This window comes from Mastigoproctus giganteus, chromosome 5, assembly GCF_048544385.1.
Source record: "Mastigoproctus giganteus isolate SK-2022 chromosome 5, ASM4854438v1, whole genome shotgun sequence".
NCBI lineage: Eukaryota > Metazoa > Arthropoda > Arachnida > Uropygi > Thelyphonidae > Mastigoproctus > Mastigoproctus giganteus.
The window spans coordinates 57,873,089-57,898,243 of record NC_143579.1 but is presented as its reverse complement, the minus strand read 5'-3'; the positions used below and the strand labels follow the sequence as shown (position 1 = coordinate 57,898,243).

The 25,155-nt window shown below is 37.6% G+C and overlaps 1 protein-coding gene across 1 annotated transcript in view; it reads right to left on the bottom strand.

Annotated features, from left to right (window-relative positions):
• The window catches only part of Alg3 (Alg3, alpha-1,3- mannosyltransferase), a 75,039-nt gene extending 50,069 nt beyond the window's left edge, over window positions 1–24,970 (bottom strand). The window contains exons 1-2 of the mRNA XM_090374561.1: window positions 24,751–24,970; window positions 41–140 (exon numbers count right to left, since the gene is read on the bottom strand). Coding sequence (XP_090230687.1) covers window positions 41–140; window positions 24,751–24,964 — 314 coding nt within the window. The 5' untranslated portion in view covers window positions 24,965–24,970. The remainder of the gene's footprint in view (window positions 1–40; window positions 141–24,750) is intronic.
• Between the last annotated feature and the right edge of the window lie 185 nt (window positions 24,971–25,155).

Here is a 25,155-nt window from a genome sequence, read left to right as displayed (position 1 = left end):
ACTACTAATGAATTTAAAATAATAAAGTACTTATACCCACACTAAAGGTCCTGTGTCTCCTTTCAATTTTGTATAATCAAACGTTCCATTCACAACTCCTTCTACTTCCTGCATGTATGCCTTCCAGTCTATTTCTGTATCTGAAAGTACATCATTACTTTTGACATGCAGTATATGTAAATACCTGCATTATATATAAAAAATAATAATAAAATAAACACAGAAACACATATGCACACACAGGTGTTTATTAACGTGTGAACCACACTTTCATGATCGATTCAGGACCTGAAAATAATATTAAAAAAAAATGACGAAGGTAAAGAAAGTCAACACGAGAACCACAGGAAACTTCAGGAAACGTTTAGCAGTCAAATGTGTTTCCTGGTGCCACAGCTTTTTTTTTTTTTTTTTTTTTTTTTTTTATGAGAACCCCAAACATGAGAGGTATTAGAACCTATAGTACTTAGTACCGTGCTTGGGTTAAATGTATGCCTTCCCCTTGCATTCTCAAACAGATGGTGCATTTTATCGGTAATGGCAGTAGAAGTCGATAATGATGTATTGATTAGTTTTTTCTCATTATTAAAAGCAGATTATTGGAGTTCATGAGTGCAATGCCTTTGCGGCTCAAATTTACTTATGGGTACATCCTCCAGACTGCCTCAGTCTTAAGGTGTTTATCCCACTTCCCACTGTTTTAACCCAATAGGAAAATGACTTCTACTGCAACTAGCTATCAGCTATCAACTTCTACTATCAACTACCGATAGCATGCACCATCTGTAGAAGTCGTTTTCGTATCAGGTTAAAACAGCGGGTAGGGGGAGATCCCTAAGGCTGAGGCAGTCTGGAGGGTGTACCCATAAGTAAATTTCAGCCCACTCGTGAACTACAATAATCTTCTTTTAATAATAACAAAAACTAATCAATACATCGTAATCTACTTCTACTGCCACTACCGATAACATGCACCATCTGTTTACCGAGAATGCAGGGAGAAGCTGCAGTACCAGGAAACGCTTTTGACCGGTAAAAGTTTCCCGTGGTTTTCATGTTGGCTTTCTTTACTTTAGCCAAAAAAATCTATATAAACATGTGTTCAATTATGAACAGTCATGCAGCTATTGCTGTTTAAATTTTGAAAAATGGCTATGAAGGAGAATAGATAAAGTTCAATGGTAAAAAATAAAATAATAAATAAGAATAAACAGACACATACCTAGTAAAATGTTGAATAGAATAACACTAGGTGCATGTTCACGTATTCATATTTATTTATTTTTTTTATTTTATTTTACCAATGGAAACTACATATAAGCCATTTCTTAAAAAATATAAAAATAAAGTCAAACAGACATAACTCTATAACTTTGGAATCAGACATATTTGTATTCATATTTACATGTTTTGAATCAAACCTGAAAGGATGGCTAATATGTCATGAAATGCCCAATATATATGTAATTTCATACTTTTACTATAATTAAGTTAGCAAGAAAAAGTCTCTGATTCATACTTTTTATTTATTTATTTTTGGATTTCAGTGTTAAAGAGTCTTTCTTCTTGCTTCACTGATTGACTCTCTCAATTGATTTCCATTAAAGTTAAATGTCAAAACTTAATAAACCATTTAAAAATTTCAGAAATTAAATTAACAAATTAATAATTAAAGAATTAAATAAATAATTATGATTAAAAACTAGATACAATTAAAATTAAATAAAAAATAAACATTTATTTTTGGGTTTCGGTGTGTTCAAGACTGTCTGACTTCACTGGTTGACTCTTTCAATTGATTTGCATTAGAGTTAAATGTAAAACTTAAATATTTAAAAATTTTAGAAATTTCAAAGATAACATTTTATGCACAGGCTTCTACTACTGAAAAGGCGCCTCCGTAGCCAAGGTGGGAAGGAGCAGCAGTGCGTAGCACACGCTTCTTGATTAGACCGGGGTTCGAGCCCGTCACCACCAAATACGGAGGATGCGGAAAGGTCATTCAGGGAATGACCACCGCATATCCCGGAGCAATATGGCCTTAGTTGCTAATGCTCCTAAAAACCAAATAACAACAACAACAACTACTGAAAATAACAACATTTATAGAGAATACATGAATGTTACTGTGCAATTGAGCAAACTGTGATTTGATTTGAGCCTATATGACTGCTATTACACAGTAACATTCATCTATATATGAATGTTACACAGTAACATTCATATATAGGCACGTCCACACCGGCAACTCTCGTCCTCTCTGAGGATGAGAGTTGCCGGTGTGGACGTGCCTTTCTGCCGCTCTTGGAACAGAAAAGTTTTTTCTCATTTTTTTCTGCTTTATTAGTTTAAATTGACATATTAACTTATTTTCTAGAGTAGCTTTATATTCCTATTTACGGTACTTAAGTTTAAAGTAACTTAGATAGAGATTTTGTAGGTATTACTTAGTATCGGAAAGGGTATCAAATCCACGTGTTTACCGTTCGTAAATAGCCGCCATTGTTACGGGAAAATTAATCAGTAAAATCTATTAATCTTGTCGAACTTCATTGGCAATTAAATTGCACTTTTAACTATACATATAACCACTTAGGTTACGTAACATAAATAATTAGTAAAAATAAATAATTAATACATAACTTGATACGGAAGTTATATAAAGGGATTTCGTAGATAACACTCGTTACTGAAACATAAATATTTCGTAGATAACACTCGTTACTGAAACATAAATATAGCGTTATAACTGTGTTAGGATACAACTTTAGGATTTAATTTTGTACTGAAATTGAAATTTTATTGAAAGTAAATCGAAATCATGACTCAAACCAGAGCAGCAAAGCAAAAGGCTCAAGCTAATGGGAATGCTGTGGCTCAGAGGATAACTGAGGGGGGCAGTTGCCCTCTGAATCACAGCCTTTTAAGATGCACTATTTGCTTGATGTTTGCGGGGCAGTCAGGTATGCGACATGATACTGCCATGGGGGATGTCTTTGTATGTGCGCGCGATGCAAGGAGTGTAAGGAAATCAGGCGACAACTCAGCGTTGTTATGGGCCTATATGAGAGCTTGAAGGACAGGGTGGATGCCCTCGAAGGATTACAAGTGAGGGGCCCATCAAGCTCTCAGCTGCCCACACCAATGCCAGAGCTTGCACTTGGTCATCGCGCAACACAGCGGCAACCCCCAAGGCAGAATGCGCTGGTCCCAAAGGAACTAGTAGTTGTTGGTGACTCTATTGTCAGTGAAACGGGAAATATGCTTTGTAAAAAGGATAGGTGGAACAGAACCAGGGTATGTCTGCCAGGGGCAAAGGTTGATGACGTTGTAGAGCAGATATCATCTTTTAAGGGCACAAAAGGTGATATAGTTGTACACGTTGGCACTAATGATATTAACAGTAGGAGACCGGCGGAATTACTTAACAAGTACAGGTCACTGATGAAAAAAAGCCATGAATTAGGGTTGAATTTGAAAGTGTCTGCAATTCTGCCCAGACACGATAGGAGGGAGTATATGATGAGAGCCCTGTCGATCAATTCGGCCCTGGAAAGATTGTGCGGGGCTCAAGGGGTAGAATTTTTTCAGCCTCGTCTGTACTTTTTAACAGGAGAGACTGCTTCTACAGGGATGGGATACACTTAAATAGAAAGGGTGCAAGAATATTTGCTGATGCTATCGAGGCAGTGTTAGGTGGGTCGGAAAACTGCTAGATTGGGAGGATACAAGGACTAATAGATTAGCAGTAGCCACTGGCAGAGGAGAAAGTGATTCTTGCACTGCTTCTATTGGAATGAGCAGCAGCCTGGAAAATAAGATGCAGGATATTTCAGAGACTGCTGGGAATCATGGGGGTACAAGTGAACACATGGGTTGTGTTAGGGTGGCTAAGAGGAAGAGCAGGTGCATGTATACTTGCGTGTACACCAATGCTAGGAGTTTAGTAAATAAATTTGATGAATTTGAGGTATTGCTCAAAACATCAAAGGCAGATATTGTTGGGATTTCAGAGACGTGGTGTCACACAGACATAAGGAATGCAGAACTGGAATTTGGGGAGTACAATGTCTACAGAAAGGATAGACAGGATAGGAAGGGAGGAGGGGGTTATGCTATTAGTTAAGAAACACATAAAACCCAAGGAAGTGAAGCCAGTCGACATCGCTGGACAGTGCAGTGTCGAGTCAGTTTGGTGTGACATAAGCATTGGGAGATCAAAATTGAGAGTAGGAGTGTGCTATAGGCCTAATGACTCTGATGAGTATAATAAGAAACTGTACAGAGAAATAGAGTGGGCCAGTAAATCAGAGAGTCTTATAATGGAGGATTTTAATTTCCCAGATATTGACTGGAATTTGGGGGCTGGTCACTCACACACTAGCAAGGCTTTTGTGGATTTATTGGATGATTGTTTTCTACATCAGCATGTTCGAGAGGCAACTAGAGGGAGTAATACTCTTGATTTGATTATCAGTAGTGATTCTTCATGCATTAAGAATCTGCAGATAAATGAACCACTAGGTGGCAGTGATCACAGTGTTCTGAAGTGGGAGTTACTCAAAGTGGTAACTACCATTAGGGGTAAAGGGAAGGGGTATTGCTTTCGTAAAGGTGACTACGTTGGACTGAGACAGTATTTAAATTCTATACAGTGGGATCAACTGATGATGTTACCAACACCAAATTCAAAATGGGAAGCATTCAAAGAACTTATCTTGGAAGCTACTAGGCTTTACATACCAACTAAGAAATACTGTTCAAGGTTTAGGCCTAAATGGATGTCAGATGAACTAATGAGGCACATGGCAGAGAAGAAAAATGCATGGGATACATACAAATTATCACGTGACACAGAAGCCTATGATAGATACAAGTTGATCTGTAACCAAGTTACAAAGGAGGTTAGGCAGGCGAAGGCAGATTACGAGAGATCCTTGGCAAGGGATGCAAAGAAAAACAGCAAAGAGTTCTTTACTTATGTAAACTCTAGAAGGAAGGGGATGAATCAGATTTGATATCTGATTCATATCGATGGGTCAACTGTTGATGATCCTGCTCAGGTAGCTAACAAACTAAATAAATATTTTGCATCGACATTCACACATGAGGAGTTATTCAGTGAGGGGAATGCCACACGTGTATTCAACTCTAGCAGTAAGCTAGAGAATCTTGTAATAACTGAGAGTAAAGTGGAGGAGAAATTGTTGAAGATAAACACAAGAAAGGCACCTGGTGTGTGTGGGATCTATCCAGTTATATTAAAGGAGGCAGCAAAGGAAGTAAGCAAACCCTTAGCCATAATTATGAGAGCTTCTTTGGACTCAGAGGAGGTACCCATAGACTGGAGATGTGCAAATGTGACCCCAATTCACAAGGGAGGATCAAAGGCCGACACAAGTAATTATAGACCTGTGAGTTTAACTTCTGTTCCCAGAAAATTAATGGAGGCACTGGTTAAAGAAGCACTGCAGGATCATCTAGACAAGACTTCAGTTATAGCTCGGACACAGCATGGTTTTGTTAAAGGGAAGTCTTGCCTGACCAATTTGATTGGATACTATGATGCAGTCACAAAAGAACTGGATGCAGGGAATAACTTTGATATTATATACTTGGATCTTAGAAAGGCTTTTGATACTGTTGCACATGGAAGACTGCTGCACAAATTGGAGCAGTGTGGCATTGGAGGCAAATTGCTGCTATGGATAAAGGGGTGGTTGAGGGGGAGAAGACAGAGAGTGGTAATCAATGGACACTGCTCATCGTGGACTAATGTTATTAGTGGAGTCCCTCAGGGTTCAGTATTGGGTCCTTTATTGTTTTCTGTATTTATAAATGATATTGATGATGGTATATCAAGCTTAATGTCCAAGTTTGCGGACGATACGAAGGTTGGCAGGGTTGTCAAGGACACTACTGACACTATGCTGCTGCAACAGGATCTGGAAAGGTTGAGCAGATGGGCTGAGAGGTGGCAAATGAAGTTTAACATTGACAAATGTAAAGTACTATATATGGGAAACAGCAACCCCAGAGCAGCGTATCAAATCTGTGGTACTACACTGACAGTGGTAGAGAATGAAAGGGACCTGGGGGTGGTTGTGCAGGCAGATATGAAGTTCTCTGAGCAGTGCAGACGGGCTGCAAGAGTAGCTCATGGTGTATTGTCAATGATATATAGGAATTTTTCTAGCAGGGATAAGGAGGTGATCATTCCCTTATATAAGGCAATGGTCAGGCCACACCTAGAGTACTGTATACAGGCCTGGAGGCCTCATTTCAAGAAGGATGTAGAGCTGCTGGAACGAGTACAGAGAAGGGCAACAAGATTAGTGAATGGAACAAAGGGGTGCTCTTATGAAGAAAGGCTTAAGTTTTGTGAATTACAGTGTCTGGAGACTAGGCACCAGCAAGGTGATCTGATAGAGGTGTACAAAGCCTTGAATGGTTTGAGCATGTTCAATGCTAATGGGATTCTTCCTCTTGCTCAGAATAATCACCTGAGAGGGCATAAATTCAAATTGAGGAAAGACAGATGTAGGATAGATGTGCTGAAATTTGCCTTTAGCCAGCGGGTGGTTGGTAGGTGGAACAGACTTCCATCCCTTGTTGTGGAAGTTGATAGCCTAAATAAGTTTAAGGCTCAGCTGGACAGGTATTTCGAACGAACAAAGGGGTGAAGTGGAAGTGGTTATTTTTTATTTATTTATTTTACTTTATTTTTTTTTTTGGCTGATGCTGCATAAGCTTGTTTTCTTGCATCAAATGCCCCTACTAATGCTAATGCTAATGCTATTCTCCTCCTTAAAAATTTCTCTGCTCCTGTGTGGCTGCTCATAGTATAAACAGAAAATTTATTTTAGGCCTGAAACAGTCAAATGGCAATGAGAAGTGCAGTAACATTTGGGTTGACCATGGTTCAAGTTCACGTGCCTGCTAAATATGGTCAATCATTGTATTCTTGTCAAAATAATTAGTTGCAAATTCCTCTGACCTTGTAGTCATGCTGGAGTATAAACATAAATAGGAAGTGCTCATTTCAAAGGACTATTTCATTTTTCAGCATTTCAGTAATCACAACAGTACTACCAGTGTGAAGGTGCAAGAAAGATATGGATATCACAAAATAATTGGACTTTTCTAAAATCTGCAGCACTTTACTCAAAAGTGAGATCTGAATATTACCTTCATAAGAATTTTAGACCTCCCAGTTACAGCCTTGGCTACTGTCACTGGAAAAATGTCCATTGCATACCTCAGGGCTAGGTGTAGAATTCAGTCCCAAGGAACTGATTTTCGTTAGGGCAGGGAAAACAAGCAATTGCACATTCAGTGCAAATTTCATGATACTCTTTTAAGCATACATACTTTTACACATATATGAAGTAAAATTTGTGAAAAAATATTTTAAACTTGCACATGCTCATTAAACAAAATGTCAGTATAGACAGTTTTTACTCCTCCTAGAACACCAAAAACTCATCATTATGTTATGATTTGAAACATTATGATATTATTTTTTTTTTCTGATGCTTTTTAAGCAAGCTTAAAAAGCATCAAAAAAAAATCCTACCCCATCACCTGTCCAACCCCTCCAATAATTTGTTCTAGTTCTTCCCTGAATTAATTCAAACTACTCACCTCCACAACAACAGATGGAAGTTTGTTCCAACAATAAACCGCCTGATGGGTGGAGACAAACTTCTGCACATCTATCTTGGTAACATTCTTCCTCAATTTGAATTTATATTCCCTCACATGTGTAGTCTGAGCAAGAATGCCATCAGCACTGAGCTTGCTCAATCCATTCAAAGCCTTAAACACCTCAATCACATCACCTTGCAAGTGCCTAGTCTCCAGATTTTGCAATCGATGATGCACTCTTCCTGCAAAGACTGCATATTGTCAGTGGCATCAAGGGCATTGCTAATTCCATATTTCTCAAAACACTTAGTAAGTATCTTATATTTCAGTAATCCCATAAAATTTTAGCCTACTCACACTTGTTAAGCTGTTGGTTGCTTCATTTATCCTGTTGGTGTCACCATCTAGATGGTTTATTCTACACATGAATGCTTTAATAGCTGGGGAATGTTTTTTTTTTTTTTTTTTTTTACAGTAACTTTTTTTTTTTTTGGATAACAAAAAAATTTATGCATATAAAAACATACAGTAAAGAAAACAAATTTTCACAAAATGATTAAATTAAAATGAAACACTTTTTCTTACCCCATGAACATTTTGCTGAAATTACAAGAATTTTTGTTTGCAAGGAAATACTGTTATCAGTATATACGCAAAAAATTAAAAATAAAATTATCAGTATACATGCAAAAATTAAAAATAAAAATAGTTAAAAACACAACTGAATAATGACTGAAAATTAAAAAGAAATTAAGAGTGTTTACACTACAGAGAGAGTGTAGAACTACTATTAAGTACTACAAGAAACTACCATTACCTACATGCAAACAAAAAAAAAATATATAAAAATAAGTAAAAACTATAACTGATTATTGACTGGAAATTAAAAAGAAATTAAAGGAAGTGTATACACCATAAAGAATCTACCATGTGAAAAATCACAGTGTTTCTGTAATTTCTTTCTTTTTAGCATTAGCAAATGATGCAAAAGAGAAAGCTTATACAGCATCAGCCTAAAAAAAAAAAAACAGACACCTCTCATTTCACCTATTCATTCCCTCCAATAGCTATACTGTTCTTTAGTTCTTCCTTGATTTTATTTAAGCTATCAACTTCTGCAACAACAGATGAGTTTGTTCTAGCAATCAACCACCCACTGACTAAAGACAAACTTCCACACATCTATTCTGCAAACGTTCTTCCTCGATTTGAATTTATGCCCCCTCATGTTTGGTCTGAGCAAGAGAAAAAATCCCATCAGCATTGAGCTTGCTCAATCCATCAAAGCCGTAAATGCTTCAATCAGATCACCTCACAGGTGCCTAGTCTAAAGACACTGCAATTTGCAGAACTGAAGCCTTTCTTGGTAAGAGCACTCCTTTGTTTCCCTCACCAATTTTGTTGCCTTTCTCTGTACTCGTTTCAGTAGCAACTACATCTTTCCTAATGTTTTTTGTTTGTTATTTGGTTTTTTTAGAGCATTAGCAACTAAGGCCATATTGCTCCGGGGATATGCAGTGGTCATTCCCTGACCTTTCCGCATCCTCCGTATTTGGTGGTGACAGGCTCGAACCCCCGGTTTAATCAAGAAGCGTGTGTTATGCACTGCTGCCCCTTCCCACCTGGCTACGGAGGCGCCTTACATCTTTCCTAAAATGAGGTCTCCAGACCTGTATGCAGTACTAAAGGTGTGGCCTGACCATTGCCTGATACAATAGGAAAATCACCCCCTTATCCCTGCTAGCAAAATTCCTGTGTATCACTGATAAAATCCCATGAGACAGGCTGTCCTGGCAACCTGTCTGCATTGCTCTGAAAACTTCATATCTGACTGCACAATACTCCCAGATCTTTTTCCTTTTCTACCACCCTAAGTGTAGTACCACACAGTTGGTACATTTCTCTGGGGTTACTTTGCATTTGTCAATGTTAATCTTCAGTTACCACTTCTCAGCCCATCTGCCAACAACTAGATCCTGTTGCAGTAGCACAGTGCCATTACTGTCATTAACAACCCTGCCAACGTTTGTATCATCTGCAAACTTCAACATTAAGCCTGATATAACTTTATCATTATCATTGATAAATATACAAAACAACAGTGGGCCTAACACCTAACCCTGGGGGACTCCACTAATAACATAAGTCCATGAAGAGCCGAGTCCATTCATTACCACTCTCTGCCTTCTCCCGCTCAACCACCCTTTCATTCACTGTAGCAACTTACTCTTAATACCATACTGCTCCAATTTGTACAGTAGTCTTCCATGCACAACAGTGTCAAAAGCATTCCTGAAATTCAAGTATATGATATAAAAATTATTTTTTGCATCCAGTTCCTTTGTAACCACGTCATAGTATCCAATCAAATTTGTCAGACAAAACTTTCCCTTAACAAACCCATACTGTGTCTGAATTATTACAGAAGTCTTGTCTAGATGATCCTGCAATACATCTTTAACCAGGGACGACATTATTTTCCCTGGAACAGGAGTTAAACTAACTGGTCTGTTATTACTCATGTCACCCTTAGATCCCCCCTTTGTGAATTGAGCATACGTTTGCACATCTCCAGTCCGTGGGGACTTCCCCTGAGTTCAAGGATGCTCTCATAATTATGGCTAAGGATTTGCTTACTTCCTTTGCAGTCTCCTTTAATATAACTGGATAGATCCCATCCACCCCAGGTGCCTTTCTTATGTTTAACTAAATAAGTAAAGAAGTCTTTGCATCCTTCGCCAAAGATTTCTCGTAATCTGCCATAACTTTCCTGACCTCCTTTGTGACTTGATTACAGGCTCGTTTATATCTACTATAGGCTTCTGTGTCGCTCGATAATTTATATATATTCCATGTATTTTTCTTTTCTGCCACAAGTTTTATTAGTTCATCTGACATCCATTTAGGTCTATACCCTGAAGAATATTTCTAAGTTGGTATGAAATGCCTAGTAGCTTCTATGAACACTTTCTTTGGTAGCTTCTTTGAACACTTCCCATTTAGAATTTGCTAACATCATTAGTTGGTTCCCACTGTATAGAATTTAAAAACTGTCTGAAACCAGTGTAGTCACCTTTACAAAAATAAAAATCCCTTCCCTTACCCTTAATGGTAGTTACATCTATAAATAAATCCCAAATCAATACACTGTGATCTCAGTCTCCCTAGCAGTTCTTTTTATCTGTGGATTCTTAATGCATGAATATCACTGCTAAGAATCCAATCATAAGTATTACTCCCTGTTCTTGCCTCTCTAATATGCTACTGTAAAAAAGTCATTCAATATATCCACAAAAGTCTTGCTAGTCTGTGAGTGACTGACCCACAAGTTCCATTCAATATCTGGAAAGTTAAAATCCCCCATTATAAGAAATTCTGATTTACTGGTTCATTATTTCTCTGTACAGTTGTTGGTTGTACTCATCAGAGTCATTAGGCATATAACACACTCCTACTCTCATTTTTACTTTCCCAATTCTTCTTCTATTTATTGTTATTATTATTAGCCATATAGTTCAAGGAAGCCTGAGGCTTATGCTGCACCAGGCCAAAAAAAAAAGGGGGGGGGGGCAGTTGCCCTCTGAATCACAGCCTTTTAAAATGCACTGCTTGCATGATGTTTGTGGAGCAATCGGGTACGGGACGTGATGTTGCCATTGGGGATGTCTTTGTGTGTGCGCGATGCAAGAAGTGTAACGAAATCAGACGTTGTTATGGGCCTATATGAGAGCTTCAAGGACAGGGTGGATGCCCACGAAGGATCTAAATTGAGGGGCCCATCAAGCTATCAGCTGCCCACATCAACGGCAGAGCTTGCACTTGGTCATAGCGCAACACAGCGGCAACCCCCAAGGCAGAATGCGCTGGTCCCACAGGAACTAATAGTTGTTGGTGACTCTATTGTCAGGAAAACATGCTTTGTAAAAAGGATTGGTGGAACAGGTCCAGGGTATGTCTGCCAGGTGCAAAGAGGTTGATGATGTTGTAGAGCAGATATCATCTTTTAAGGGCACAAAAGGTGATATAGTTGTACACGTTGGCACTAATGATATTAAGAGTAGGAGACCGGCAGAATTACTTAACAAGTAGGTCACTGTTGAAAAAAAGCCGTGAATTAGGGTTGAATTTGAAAGCATCTACAATTCTGTCCAGACACAATAGGAGGGAGTATATGATGAGAGCCTTGTCGATCAATTCGGCCTTGGAAAGATTGTGTAAGGCTCAAGGGGTAGAATTTTTTTCAGCCTAGTCTGTACTTGTTAACAGGAGAGACTACTTCTACAGGGACGGGATACACTTAAATAGAAAGGGTGCAAGAATATTTGTTGATGCTATCGAGGCACTGTTAGGTGGGTCGGAAAACTGCTAGCTTGGGAGGATACAAGGTGTAATAGATTAACAGTAGCCACTGGCAGAGGTGAAAGCGATTCTTGTACTGCTTCTATTGGAATGAGCAGCAGCCTGGAAAACAAGATGCAGGATATTTCAGAGACTGCTGGGAGTCATTGTGGTACAAGTAAACACATGGGTTGTGTTAGGGTAGCTAAGAATAGGAACAGGTGCATGTATACATGCGTGTACACCAATGCTAGGAAGTTTTCTAAATAAATTTGATGAATTTGAGGTATTGCTCAAAACATCAAAAGCAGATATTGTTGGGATATCAGAGACGTGGTGTCATACAGATATAAGGAATGCAGAACTGGAATTTGGGGAGCACAATGTGTACAGAAAGGATAGACAGGATAGGAAGGGAGGAGGGATTATGCAATTAGTTAAGAAACACACAAAATCCAAGAAAGTGAAGCCAGTCGACATCGCTGGACAGTGCAGTGTCGAGTCAGTTTGGTGTGACATAAGCATTGGGAGATCAAAATTGAGAGTAGGGGTGTGCTATAGGCCTAATGACTCTGATGAGTATAATAAAAAGAAACTGTACAGGGAAATAGAGTGGGCCAGTAAATCAGAGAGTCTTTGAATGGGGGATTTTAATTTCCCAGATATTGACTGGAATTTGTGGATTGGTCACTCACACAATAGCAAGGCTTTTGTGGTTTTATTGGATGGTTGTTTTCTACATCAGCATGTTCGGGAGGCAACTAGTGGGAGTAATACTCTTGATTTGATTATCAGTAGTGATTCTTCATGCATTAAGAATCTGCAAATAAAGGAACCACTAGGTGACAGTGATCACAGTGTGCTGAAGTGTGATTAACTCAAAGAGGTAACTACCATCAGAGGTAAAGGGAAGGGTTTTTGCTTTCGTAAAGGTGACTACTGTGGTCTGAGACAGTATTTAAATTCTATACAGTGGGACCAACTGACCATGTTACCAACAGCAAATTCAAAATGGGAAGCATTCAAAGAACTTATCTTGGAAGCTACTAGGCTTTACATACCAACTAAGAAATATTGTTCAAGGTTTAGGCCTAAATGGATGTCAGATGAACTAATGAGACATATGGCAGAGAAGAAAAATGCATGGGATACATATAAATTAACATGTGACACAGAAGCCTATGATAGATATAAGTTGATCTGTAACCAAGTTACAAAGGTGGTTAGGCATGTGAAGGCAGATTATGAGAAATCTTTGGCAAAGGATGCAAAGAAAAACAGCAAAGAATTCTTTACTTATGTAAACTCTAGAAGGAAAAAGATGAATCAGATTGGTCCACTTGATATCGATGGTTCAACTGTTGATGATCCTGCACAGGTAGCTAACAAACTAAATGAATATTTTGCATCGACATTCACACAGGAGGAGATATTCAACGAGGGGAATGCCAGAGGTGTTTTCAACTCTGGCAGTAAGCTAGATAATCTTGTAATAACTGAGAGTAAAGTGGAGGAGAAATTGTTGAAGATAAACACAAGAAAGGCACCTGGGGTGGATGGGATCTATCCAGTTATATTAAAGGAGGCAGCAAAGGAAGTAAACAAACCCTTAGCCATAATTATGAGAGCTTCCTTGAACTCAGGGGAAGTACCCATAGACTGGAGATGTGCAAATGTGACTCCAATTCACAAAGGAGAATCAAAGGCTGACAAGTAATTATAGACCTGTGAGTTTAACTTCTGTTCCAGAAAAATTAATGGAGGCACTGGTTAAAGAAGCACTGCAGGATCATCTAGACAAGACTTAAATTATAGCTCAAACACAGCATGGGTGTGTTAAGGGAAAGTCTTGAATGATCAATTTGATTGGATACTATGATGCAGTCACAAAAGAACCGGATGCAGGGAATAACTTTGATATTATATATTTGGATCTTAGAAAGGCTTTTGATACTGTTGCACATGGAAGACTGCTGCATAAATTGGGGCAGTGTGGAATTGGAGGCAAATTGCTGCTACATATAAAGTGATAGTTGAGCGGGAGAAGACAGAGAGTGGTAATCAATTTAAACTGCTCATCGTGGACTAATGTTATTAGTGGAGTCCCTCAGGGTTCAGTGTTGGGTCCATTATTGTTTTCTCTATTTATAAATGATACTGATGATAGTATATCAAGCTTAATGTCCAAGTTTGCAGACGATACAAAGGTTCGCAGGGTTGTTAAGGACACTACTGATGCTATGCTGCTGCAACAAGATCTGGAAAGGTTGAGCAGATGGGCTGAGAGATGGCAAATGAAGTTTAACATTGACAAATGTAAAATACTACATATGAGAAACAGCAACCCCAGAGCAACATATCACCTCTGTGGTACTACACTGACAGTGGTAGAGAATGAAAAGGACCTGGGGGTAATTGTGCAGGCAGATATGAAGTTCTCTGAGCAGTGTAGATGGGCTGCAAGAGTAGCATGGTGTCTTGTCAATAATATACAGAAATTTTTCTAGCAGGGATAAGGAAGTGATTATTCCCTTGTATAAGGCAATGGTCAGGCCACACCTTGAGTACTGTAGACAGGTCTGGAGGCCTCATTTCAAGAAGGATGTAGAGCTGCTGGAACGAGTAGAGAGAAGGGCAACAAGATTAGTGAATGGAACGAAGGGTTGCTCTTACGAAGAAAGGCTTAAGTTTTGCAAATTACAGTGTCTAGAGACTAGGCACTGGCGAGGTGATCTGATAGAGATCACCTCGCCAGTGCCTAGGAATAAAGCCTTGAATGGTTTGAGCATGCTCAATGCAGATGGGATTCTCCCTCTTGCTCAGAATAATCACCTGAGAGAGCAAAAATTCAAATTGAGGAAAGACAGATGTAGGATAGATGTGCAGAAATTTGCCTTTAGCCAGCGGGTAGTTGGTTGGTGGAACAGACTTCCATCCCTTGTTGTGGAAGTTGATAGCCTAAATAAATTTAAGGCTCAGCTGGACAGGTATTTCAAACAAACGGAGGGGTGAAATGGAAGAGGTTTTTTTTTTTTTTTTTCTTTTGGCTGATGCTGCATAAGCTTGCTTTCTTGCATCACATGCCTCTACTAATTGCTAATGGTGCAAGGAAGCCTCAGGCTTATGTGCTGCACCAGGCCAAAAAAATAAAAAAATAAAAAAATTCTGAATTATCCAGAGAGAGAGAGAGAAAAGTAGTAGGGAATATGTCACACTAAACTGACTCAACATTGTACTAGCCACCCATGTCAACTGAATGCCGTGCCTTAGATTTTACGTGCTTCTTAACTAACAGTATAATCCCCCCCTCCTCATATTCTGTCTGTCCTTTCTATATACATTGTACTCCCCATATTCTAATTCTGCATCTCTTATATCTAAGTGACACTCATCTCTGAAATCACAACAATGGCTGCATTTGATGTCTTCACCAGCACTTTAAATTCATAAAATTTATTTCCTCTATACTCCAGGCTTTGGTATATATTCTATTTACTTGTTTCATGATGACTCCAACAGTGTTTGAAATCCTCAAAGCTTCGCTTTCAAGGATGCTGCTCATTCCAATAGCAGTGCAAGAATTTCTTTCACCTCTGCCTGCAGTGATTATTAATCTATTAGTCTGTGTATCAACTCACAAGCTAGCAGTTTCCTACCCACCTAACATTGCCTCTATAGCATCAGTAAATATTATTATTCTCTTATATTACACCTAATTCTGTTTTTACACGATAGATACGTTCCTGAAAAATACGTGTAAAAAAAATTCGTCTAAAAAAAGACATTGTATTTATGGAAGAAAAGAAGACTGGTTCCGAATCTAAAAAAATCAGTAAAAATAATTAAAAAAAAACACATAAAATATTCGTTTTAAGCTTATTATTTTATTTCAACAAAATACACATGTAATAATATGTAATTAAAATGTACTAAAATAAATTTGTATGCATATGAAATGAAAAAAAATTCTTCATGAACAAAAAAAATCTGTTTTACACATAACAAGATTTTATTAATTTTCACTTTCTGATAATAAACGGCGCATACGTTTGCGTACGACTGGAATATCACTGCCATCACTAGAAATGTTGTGGACATCGTCTTCTTCCTCTATTAATGAAATTCTTTCTGTGATCTCTTCAGCAAAATCAGCACGAGTCTCCTCTGGTGCTGATGTTTCACCGGTTTTACGAACGAATTCAGTTATTAATCGTTGTGTTCGTGTTTTGGTTAGGCCGTTATATAATTCTCTGTAAGAGGCTGTCAACAACTTCAGTTCACGTTGAAACTTCCCAGCGCGTTCCTCATTAGGGTCATGTTTGACAAAATGATTACCTAATTTTCTGGCCAGTTCCAGACCTTCTTTTATTAAATCTGCATTTAGAACAGGATCATTTTCTTCATTATCACTACGTTCTGTGGGATAAGGAGTCCCAAGGACAACCTCTAATATTTCATCTCCTTTTAGGGCTTTGTCGGTTAACAATTCATCAATATCTTCAAACGATAGATCATCGAATCCTTCTCCACCAATTTTGTGTGCCATTGTAATGATGTTGGGAAATTCGGTCGTATTAGAGTTGATGGGATCTTTGCTTTTTACACATTGTGGCCAAACCGCTTTTCAACACGCATTTAAAGTTGCTGTTTTTAATTTAGTTAACGCTAATCCAACTTGATTGATACAATCCATAATTGAGAATTTCTTCCACACATCAATGACTGTTAGTGTTTCATCATTCAGTTTGTCCAAAACGTGTTGGAATGTTCGTTTTACGTAGTATGTTTTAATTGTCGCAGTTATACCTTGGTCTAGCGGTTGTATCAAAGATGTAGTATTAGGTGGCAGAAATAAAATTTGTACGTTTGGGTGTTCCAAGACAAGGATGGCCGGGTGCATTGTCAAGAATCAGAAGAACTTTAAATTCGAGACCTTTCAAATTCATATAACGTCTGACTTCTGGGACGAAACATTTGTTGAACCATTCTGTAAAAATAGTAGTGGTCACCCAGGCCTTCTTGTTTGCCATCCAGTGAACAGGCAGTTTATTGATATCTACACCTTTCATTGAACGTGGGTTTAGGGCTCGATTTACCAGCAGTGGTTTCAACATACGATCTCCTGAAGCGTTGGAGGAAAATAATAAGGTCACACGATCCTTAGCTACCTTAAAACCACCAGCAGTTTTCTGCGATTTGGCTACATACGTTTTGTTCGGCATTCGTTTCCAGAAGAAACCAGTTTCATCTGCATTCCACACTTGATCAGGAGTGTATCCTTCATCTTCAATAATTTTTGCAAGTTCCTGCGGGAATACTTTAGCAGCCGATTCATCTGCAGATGCAGTTTCACCTTTAATTTTTATATTATGAAGAGCATTCCTTTTAAGAAACCCTGTCATCCAACCTGTACTCGCAGAAAATTCATACTTTCTGTTTAACTGAGATGAAGTGCTTGGCCCCTTTTCTTTAATCTGTCTGTAAATTCTTAGTGCTGTTTGCTTGATGGCATTTCCATCTACTGGTACTCTTTTTTGTGACTGATCTTCTATCCATATTACCAGGGCCTTTTCCATTTTTTCCTTGACAATATCTCTTGTATATGATGATGAATTAACACTTACTTTTGTTCCAGAACATACCGACTTCCTAATTGCAGCTTCATTTTTCTTAATAGTTCTTATGGTAGCTTCATGTACACCAAAATGCTTTCCTACAGACGTAGCCCCTTGTCCAGTTGCAAGACGATCTAAAATTTGAATTTTAAGTTCCAAAGAAATGGCTTTCCTTTTCATTTTGGTAATAGGCGAATTATTCGACATTATATAAGGGCTACCGAAAAATATCTCAGTTATAATTAATAAAAAACAGGTACGAAAATTTTGTAAACTCACAATTTATTGACTATCGGCAAAATTAATAAATTTATATGTGCACAAATTTCACTAAAGATTCTTTCACTTTGAAATAGAGCTTACTACTACATGTCTGCCGAAGATACAATGCACGAATGCCGTAGATGTGCACCAAATTCAATAAAAACGTTGATGATTCATAGATACCTAGACGTACACATTGGTAAGCAAAAGCACGCATTTCAAAACGCATACACTAGCTGTTATCCAATCTATTGGTGCGTAATATAGAAATGATACTAATATGCCACAAATAAAAAAAAATTTCTTAGAATTTAGGCAAAAAAAAATTCATAGAAATCGTGTTAAATCAAAATGACTCGCGTAAAAAGAGAATGAAATATTTATTTTGAATTCGTGTTAAATCAAATTCGTGTAAAAAAAGTTCGTGCAAAAACAGAATTAGGTGTATTTCTCTCTGATTGGGAGTTCCATCAAATGATGGGTACTGCTACCGAGTACACAGTGTGGGTGTTGTTATGTCTGGTGTTACTGTTGGTCGAGGATATTATTATTATTATTACCAGCCATATAGTGCAAGGAAGCCTGAGGCTTATGCTGCACCAGCCAAAAAAAAATTTCTGAGTTACCCTGAGAGAGAGAGAGAGAGAGAGAGTCAGAAGTAGAAGGGAATCATCAAGAAAGAGAAGAATGATGATATCCAGCTCAGGACCCTGGGTGTGTGCCAAGCCCATACCCACCAGATGTGAGCCCTGGTCTTGCACCCTTTCTATTTAAGTGTATCTTATCTATGTAGAAGATGTCTCTCTCCTGTTAACAAGCACAGACCTTTCTACAACACGAGCCTAGCACAATCTCTCCAGTGGCAAACTGATTCACAAGGCTCTCATCATAAACTCCTTCCTATCATTTAATTTCCATCATTAATCAATTGTGAGTTTTACTTATTTTTAACTTTTGATAGCATACGGGTAACAGTACTTCACTGTAAACAAAAATTTGTGCTGTAGTTTCAGCAATATGTTCAGGTAGTATAAAAGTGTTTAATTTTAATTTAATCATTGTGTGATAATACCATGTTTTTCTTCCCATCTCCCCTTGATTTAATGGCATAAATTTTCACTTTTTTATTTAATCTAATAACAATAAGTCTTTATTATGTGTGTACTTTATAGCTTTTAAATTACTAAGAAGAGGTCAGGAGTAAAGACAATTTTATTCTCAAATGCGATTCAACATTCAATCTATTTCTTTATTTGTTTTTGTTTCACATTTATATATATTCTGACATACCACATTCCTGACTTTTTTTTTTCCCTTTTATTTTTCTGAATCTGAGAGCAGAATCAGATATTTCTGTGTACTTACAAATTTTTTTTTTTTTAATTAGCTGGAATGAAATAGATGCTAATAAGTGAATGTTCACTGATGGATAGGTAGGTGGTAGGTGGATAAATAAATAAAGGGAGTAGTATGTACCTAAGGCACTCTATGACTGAACCAATTGAACCTATTGTGTATCTTTCTACAATTTGTAGAAAGATACACAATAGGTCCTGAAAATGGCATTTCATCTGTTTGTGGAATATAAAGGAAGTCTGAATAAAAAAAAAAAAAAAAAAAGAACAGCACAAAAATTTAAAGGATTGAAGAATTAGTTAAATTTTATATATAATAATTAAAAATACTTCCAAATTAGCAATAAAATGCTAAAAATTAATAAAATTTATAATAACAAAAAACATATCTAAGTCTAATAGATACCACGTTATCACTTATGTCTCAATTTCAAACATCATATTGACACACATGTGATAGCACGGTATCTAAAATATCTCAAATTGAGACATATGCTAGGGTGTTGATGCTCTGTAGCTTGCAGGCTCTAAATTATTTGAGTTTGAACACCCACACCCTTTAGCATTTCTCATATTGTGGAAAGGAATCATTACTGGGTTATCAAGACCTAAACTGATGGGTGCTTCATTACTCACAAATGAAGGAAAAATCAATCCTCTAAACAGACATCTGGGTAACAGCAAACCACAAATAAATAGCAATATACACTAAAGTCTTGTTTTACAAATGTTCACTTAGCAAATTTTCATATTAACACATTTCAAAAATTAGTAACCTTTATGGCATGTTCAGTAAATTTTTTTCCAAACAAAAACATGCCAAGCATCACATATGATACCAGCTCTGCTTGTAGTTGATAATCTGAATTTTTGAATACACCATAGACTGTCAGAAAATCAAAGACTTATGAGGATAATAAGATCAGTGCTGCCAATGGTGACAAATGAAAGAATATTGCTCTCATTGAAGAATGCTATTATATCGATGATGGAGAGAGAAAAAATTTTTGTTTCAAGTGCCCACTTTCTTTTACATGACCTCCCCACTCCTTTTGGAGTAGAATTCCAAAGATGACTCGATCTAAGAAGAAAAGTCAAAGACATTCTCCATTGCTGTGAGGAGCACTATAATGGGTAACAATCTAAGCAGATGTCATTCGACATTTTCTTCAAGCTGAGTGATCTAATCTCCTCATTTTGGCCTCAGAAACTTAGCCATCAACTCCAACCAGTATATGAATCACTATTTTTTTTTTTTATTGTATGTTTGTTTTTATTTGCTTCTGTTCATTTTAAATTATTGTTCATTATAATATATACATATATACATACTTATGCGTACCATATATTTATTTGCCCTTTACTATTATTTATATACATATACACTGTCATGGATTACGATATTCCTGTTTACTGTAATATGGTAATTCAAGGTTTAATGGAATATGATAATAAATGACTAATTCAATTCTGTTTAATGAATTTTCCCTTAAAAATTTTGTTAAAAATTTAACAAGAGGCTTGAACAAGCTATTTATTAGACAAGTCATTTTGTCTCTCTGGTGTAAACCCAGAGAGACAAAATAGGAACACTGTCTTTTCTGACAAAACAATGACAAAGCACAGTGTCATTAAGAAATATTTTGGAGATATAAATGTTGGCACCATTCTTGTTTTCTCGAACAAAACTGCGACAGCTAGCTCAATATGTCATCACTGAAAATACTGACAAGAACGGTGTGTGTGGTTTATGAATTAATTGGAAGAGGGAGTCTATAGATTGTTCACCAAGACAACTCTTATATCACATGAATAAATTTAAGTAATTTATTATTGAAATGCTACAATTATGAAGGATCGACACACCTCAATGGCAAACACTTAAAAAATTTATGGCTATATTTTTTTTGAGACCTCACTGTTTCCCATCTTCAGGCCTATGGTTTGAGAAGTATTTACATATTAACCCCAGAGGCTCACATCTGGTGAGTATGGGCTTGGCAAACCCTGGATCCTGGGCTGGATATCACCATCCTTCTCTTTCTTGGTGATTCCTTTCTACTTCTGACTTTTGTGCACGTGCTCTCTCTCTCTCTCTCTCTCTCTTAGGGTAACTCAGGAAATTTTTTTTTGGCTGGTGCAGCATAAGCCTCAGGCTTCCTTGCATCATATGGCTAATAATAATAACTTGTATAATTCTGCGGGTTATAATTTTAATTATGTTACATTAATTGATTACTCAATTTCTTTCAGTTAAATTGAATTGGTTTTTAGAGGATAATTTTAATTCTAAAATCTTCTTGATAGCAGGACCAACTACCAATAACAAATTGCCAAAATCAGTACTAGATAATGTTAAAAAATATGAAAACTGGAATGTAACTCTTTTCTTAAGTCAATATCATCCCCATATAAATCTCTGAGCAATTCGTGGGCTCCATGCTCCTCTCATTTCCTTAAACTTTCTCTCACCCAATAGTGATGGTTGTCTCTTCTTCAACATGGAAGTAGCAATAACAATCTGCCTAGAGCTGTTAAAAAAGTATTGTCGCTAAAAATCATGCTTCATCTACAAAATACAACTGTTTCTTTGTTGTACACAGAAAGTAAAAACAAAGACAAATTTGTTGTCATATGAACAAAATTCATGGGATTTCTGTCTTCATGGTGTAAACTAGTGTCTCCCTTTTGTCAGCTACTGAAGTTGAAAAGTTGGAGACAGTTTTTGGAGACAAAAAACACTGTTACTGTTTTGTCGGTCCAGTGTAAACCTGGCTTTAAATTTTTGGGGATTTACCAAAGCCTTGGTAAAACTTTAGAACAGGGTCCCTCTTCCAAAATAGTGGCGAGAAGAAGAGGAAGAAGGCAGTGATTGACATGTCTAATTGGCTATGGTTAGTTTTAGTTAGGGTGTTTATCTCCCCCCCCCTTGCCACTGTTTTTAAATCGGGAACTCGTTTTCCTATTTTAAAACAGCAAGGGAGGATAAACGCCCTAAGACTGAGGCAGTCTGGAGGAGGGGCCCTATTCTAAAGATCAGCCAAAGCCTCTAGTCTAAAGGTCATCCCTGGTTGAAATGGCCTCTTAAGATTATTTCAACTAGGTGTGACCCTTAGCTGAATAGGTATGAACTTAGCTGAAATTATTTTTGAGCAAGTCCAAGGGGAAGACTTGTCTGACCAATTTGATTGGATACTATGATGTGGTCACAAAGGAACTGGATCCAGGGAATAACTTTGATGTCATATATTTGGATCTTAGAAAGGCTTTTGATACTGTTGCACATGGAAGCCTGCTGCACAAATTGGAGCAGTGTGGCATTGGAAGCAAATTGCTGCTATGGATAAAGGGATGGTTGAGTGGGAGAAGACAGAGAGTGGTAATCAATGGACACTGCTCTTCGTGGACTTTATTACTGGAGTCCCTCAGGGTTCAATGTTGGGTCCATTGTTGTTTTCTGCATTTTCGTATCGTCTGCAAACTTGGCAGAAGATACGAAGGTTGGCAGGGTTGTTAAGGACACTAATGACAGTATGTTGCTGCAACAGGATATAGAAAAGTTGAGCAGATGGGCTGAGAGGTGGCAAATGAAGTTTAACATTGATAAATGTTTTTTTTTTTTTAGGAGCATTAGCAACTAAGGCCATATTGCTCCGAGGATATGCGGTGGTCATTCCCTGACCTTCCCGCATCCTCCGTATTTGGTGGTCATGGGATCGAACCCCGGTCTAATCAAGAAGCGCGTGCTACGCACTGCTGCTACTGCTCACCTGGCTATGGAGGCACCATTGACAAATGTAAAGTACTACATATGGGAAGCAGTAACCCCAGAGTAATGTATCAACTCTGTGTTACTACACTGACAGTGGTAGAGAATGAAAGGGACCTGGGGGTAATTGTACAGGCAGATATGACGTTTTCTGAGCAGTGCAGATGGTCTGCAAGAGTAGCTCATGGTGTCTTGTCAATGATATACAGGAATTTTTCTAGCAGGGATAAGGAGATGATTATCCCCTTGATTAAGGCAATTGTCAGGCCACACCTTGAGTACTGTATACAGGTCTAGAGGCCTCATTTTAAGAAGGATGTAGAGCTGTTGGAATGAGTACAGAGGAGGGCAACAAGATTAGTGAATGGAACGAAGGGTTGCGCTTACGAAGGAAGGCTTAAGTTTTGCAGATTACAGTGTTTGGAGACTAGGCACCTGCGAGGTGATCTGATTGAGGTGTATAAAGCCTTGAATGGTTTGAGCGTGCTTAATGCTGATGGGATTCTTCCTTTTGCTCAGAATAATTACCTGAGAGAGCATAAATTCAAATTGAGGAAAGAGTTGTAAGATAGATGTGGTGAAGTTTGTCTTTAGCCAGCGGGTAGTTTATTGGTGGAACAGACTTCCATCTTTTGTTGTGGAAGTTGATAGCCTAAATAAATTTAAGGCTGAGCTGGACAGGTATTTGGAACGAAGGGAGGGGTGAAAATGGGAGAGTTTTTTTTTTTTTTTCTGGCTGATGCTGTATAAGCTTGCTTTCTTGCATTGTATGCCTCCACTAATACTAATGTCCCTTGTTAACACATTAGCAGCACATCTATGAATGCATCCATTTAATAAAACTAGGAATACGTGTATCCTTTCATGAAGTTGTGTTTATTTGTGTAGTGTAGGATGGCGGCATACATTCATCAATACAAGATGTCACGGTGACAAACTTAGTTGACTTCTCTTGGCAGGTACAATGATGACGCTTTTGCACTAAATATACCATAATGTACAAAGAAGGGCAACAAGATTGGTGAGGGGAACAAAGGGGTGCTCTTACGAAGAAAGGCTTAAGTTCTGCAAATTGCAGCACCTGGAGAGTAGGTACCTGCGAGGTGATCTGATTGAGGTGTATAAGGCCTTGAATGGTTGAGCAAGCTGAATGCTGATCTTGATTCTTCCTCTTGCTCACACTAAGAACCTGAGGGGGCACAGTTTCAAATTGAGGAAAGATAGTTGTAGAATAGAGGTGTGGAAATTTGCCTTTAGCCAGCAGGTAGTTGATTGGTGGAACAGGCTTCCATCTTGTGTTGTGGAAGCTAATAGCCTAAATAAATTTAAGGCTGAGCTGGACAGGCATTTGGAACGAATGGAGGAGTGAAATGGTTTATTTTATTTTTTATTTTGGCTGATGCTGCATAAGCTTGCTTTCTTGCATCGTACGCTTCTGCTAATGCATGTTTATTTATTTATTATAATACTGTATTATGCTCACTTAGACATTACAACCATTAGGTGCAGGCATTGTGGTGGTTATACTAATCACCATTCCATAAAAATGCATAACATTCATGTGGTTTATAGTCTTGTTTTTTTTTTTGTTTTTTTTTTTATACAAAAAAAAATCATTCTGGAGGAGTCTATGTACAGAAATTCAGTACACAACTCACACAAAGATAACATATATATATATATATATTTTTTTTTAGGTCTACTAATCTAAAATTCACACGTGGAAAAAAAAAAAGTGCAGTAATAGAAGGAAATTGCTTACAAGGTATTTTCTGTATAACCAATACATTCACAAACAGTTCTGCAACAAACAGCATACATGCCGACACCCACAACATATCAGGTTCGAATATAAGTTTTGAAATGCTATATTCGTTTCTGAAGCCATTCCACCTTTTAAGAAATTGCTTCCATTTTTTAAAAAACTTTGAAGTTCTACCCTCTTTTGAAACAGACCTTTTACTAGGGGCAGCCATGAGTATCATAACCACGTTTGGTTTCCAAAATTGCAGCAGTACATTTTTTCCCCAAATTCCCTAGCCAATTATCTTAATTTGCATTATATCCCTATCCCTTTACTTAAAATTAGAAGAAAAAAAAAAAAAAAAACGACAGGAACAGATCGTATTGTTAATTCCGTTTATTCAAATATTCACTCCACAATGGA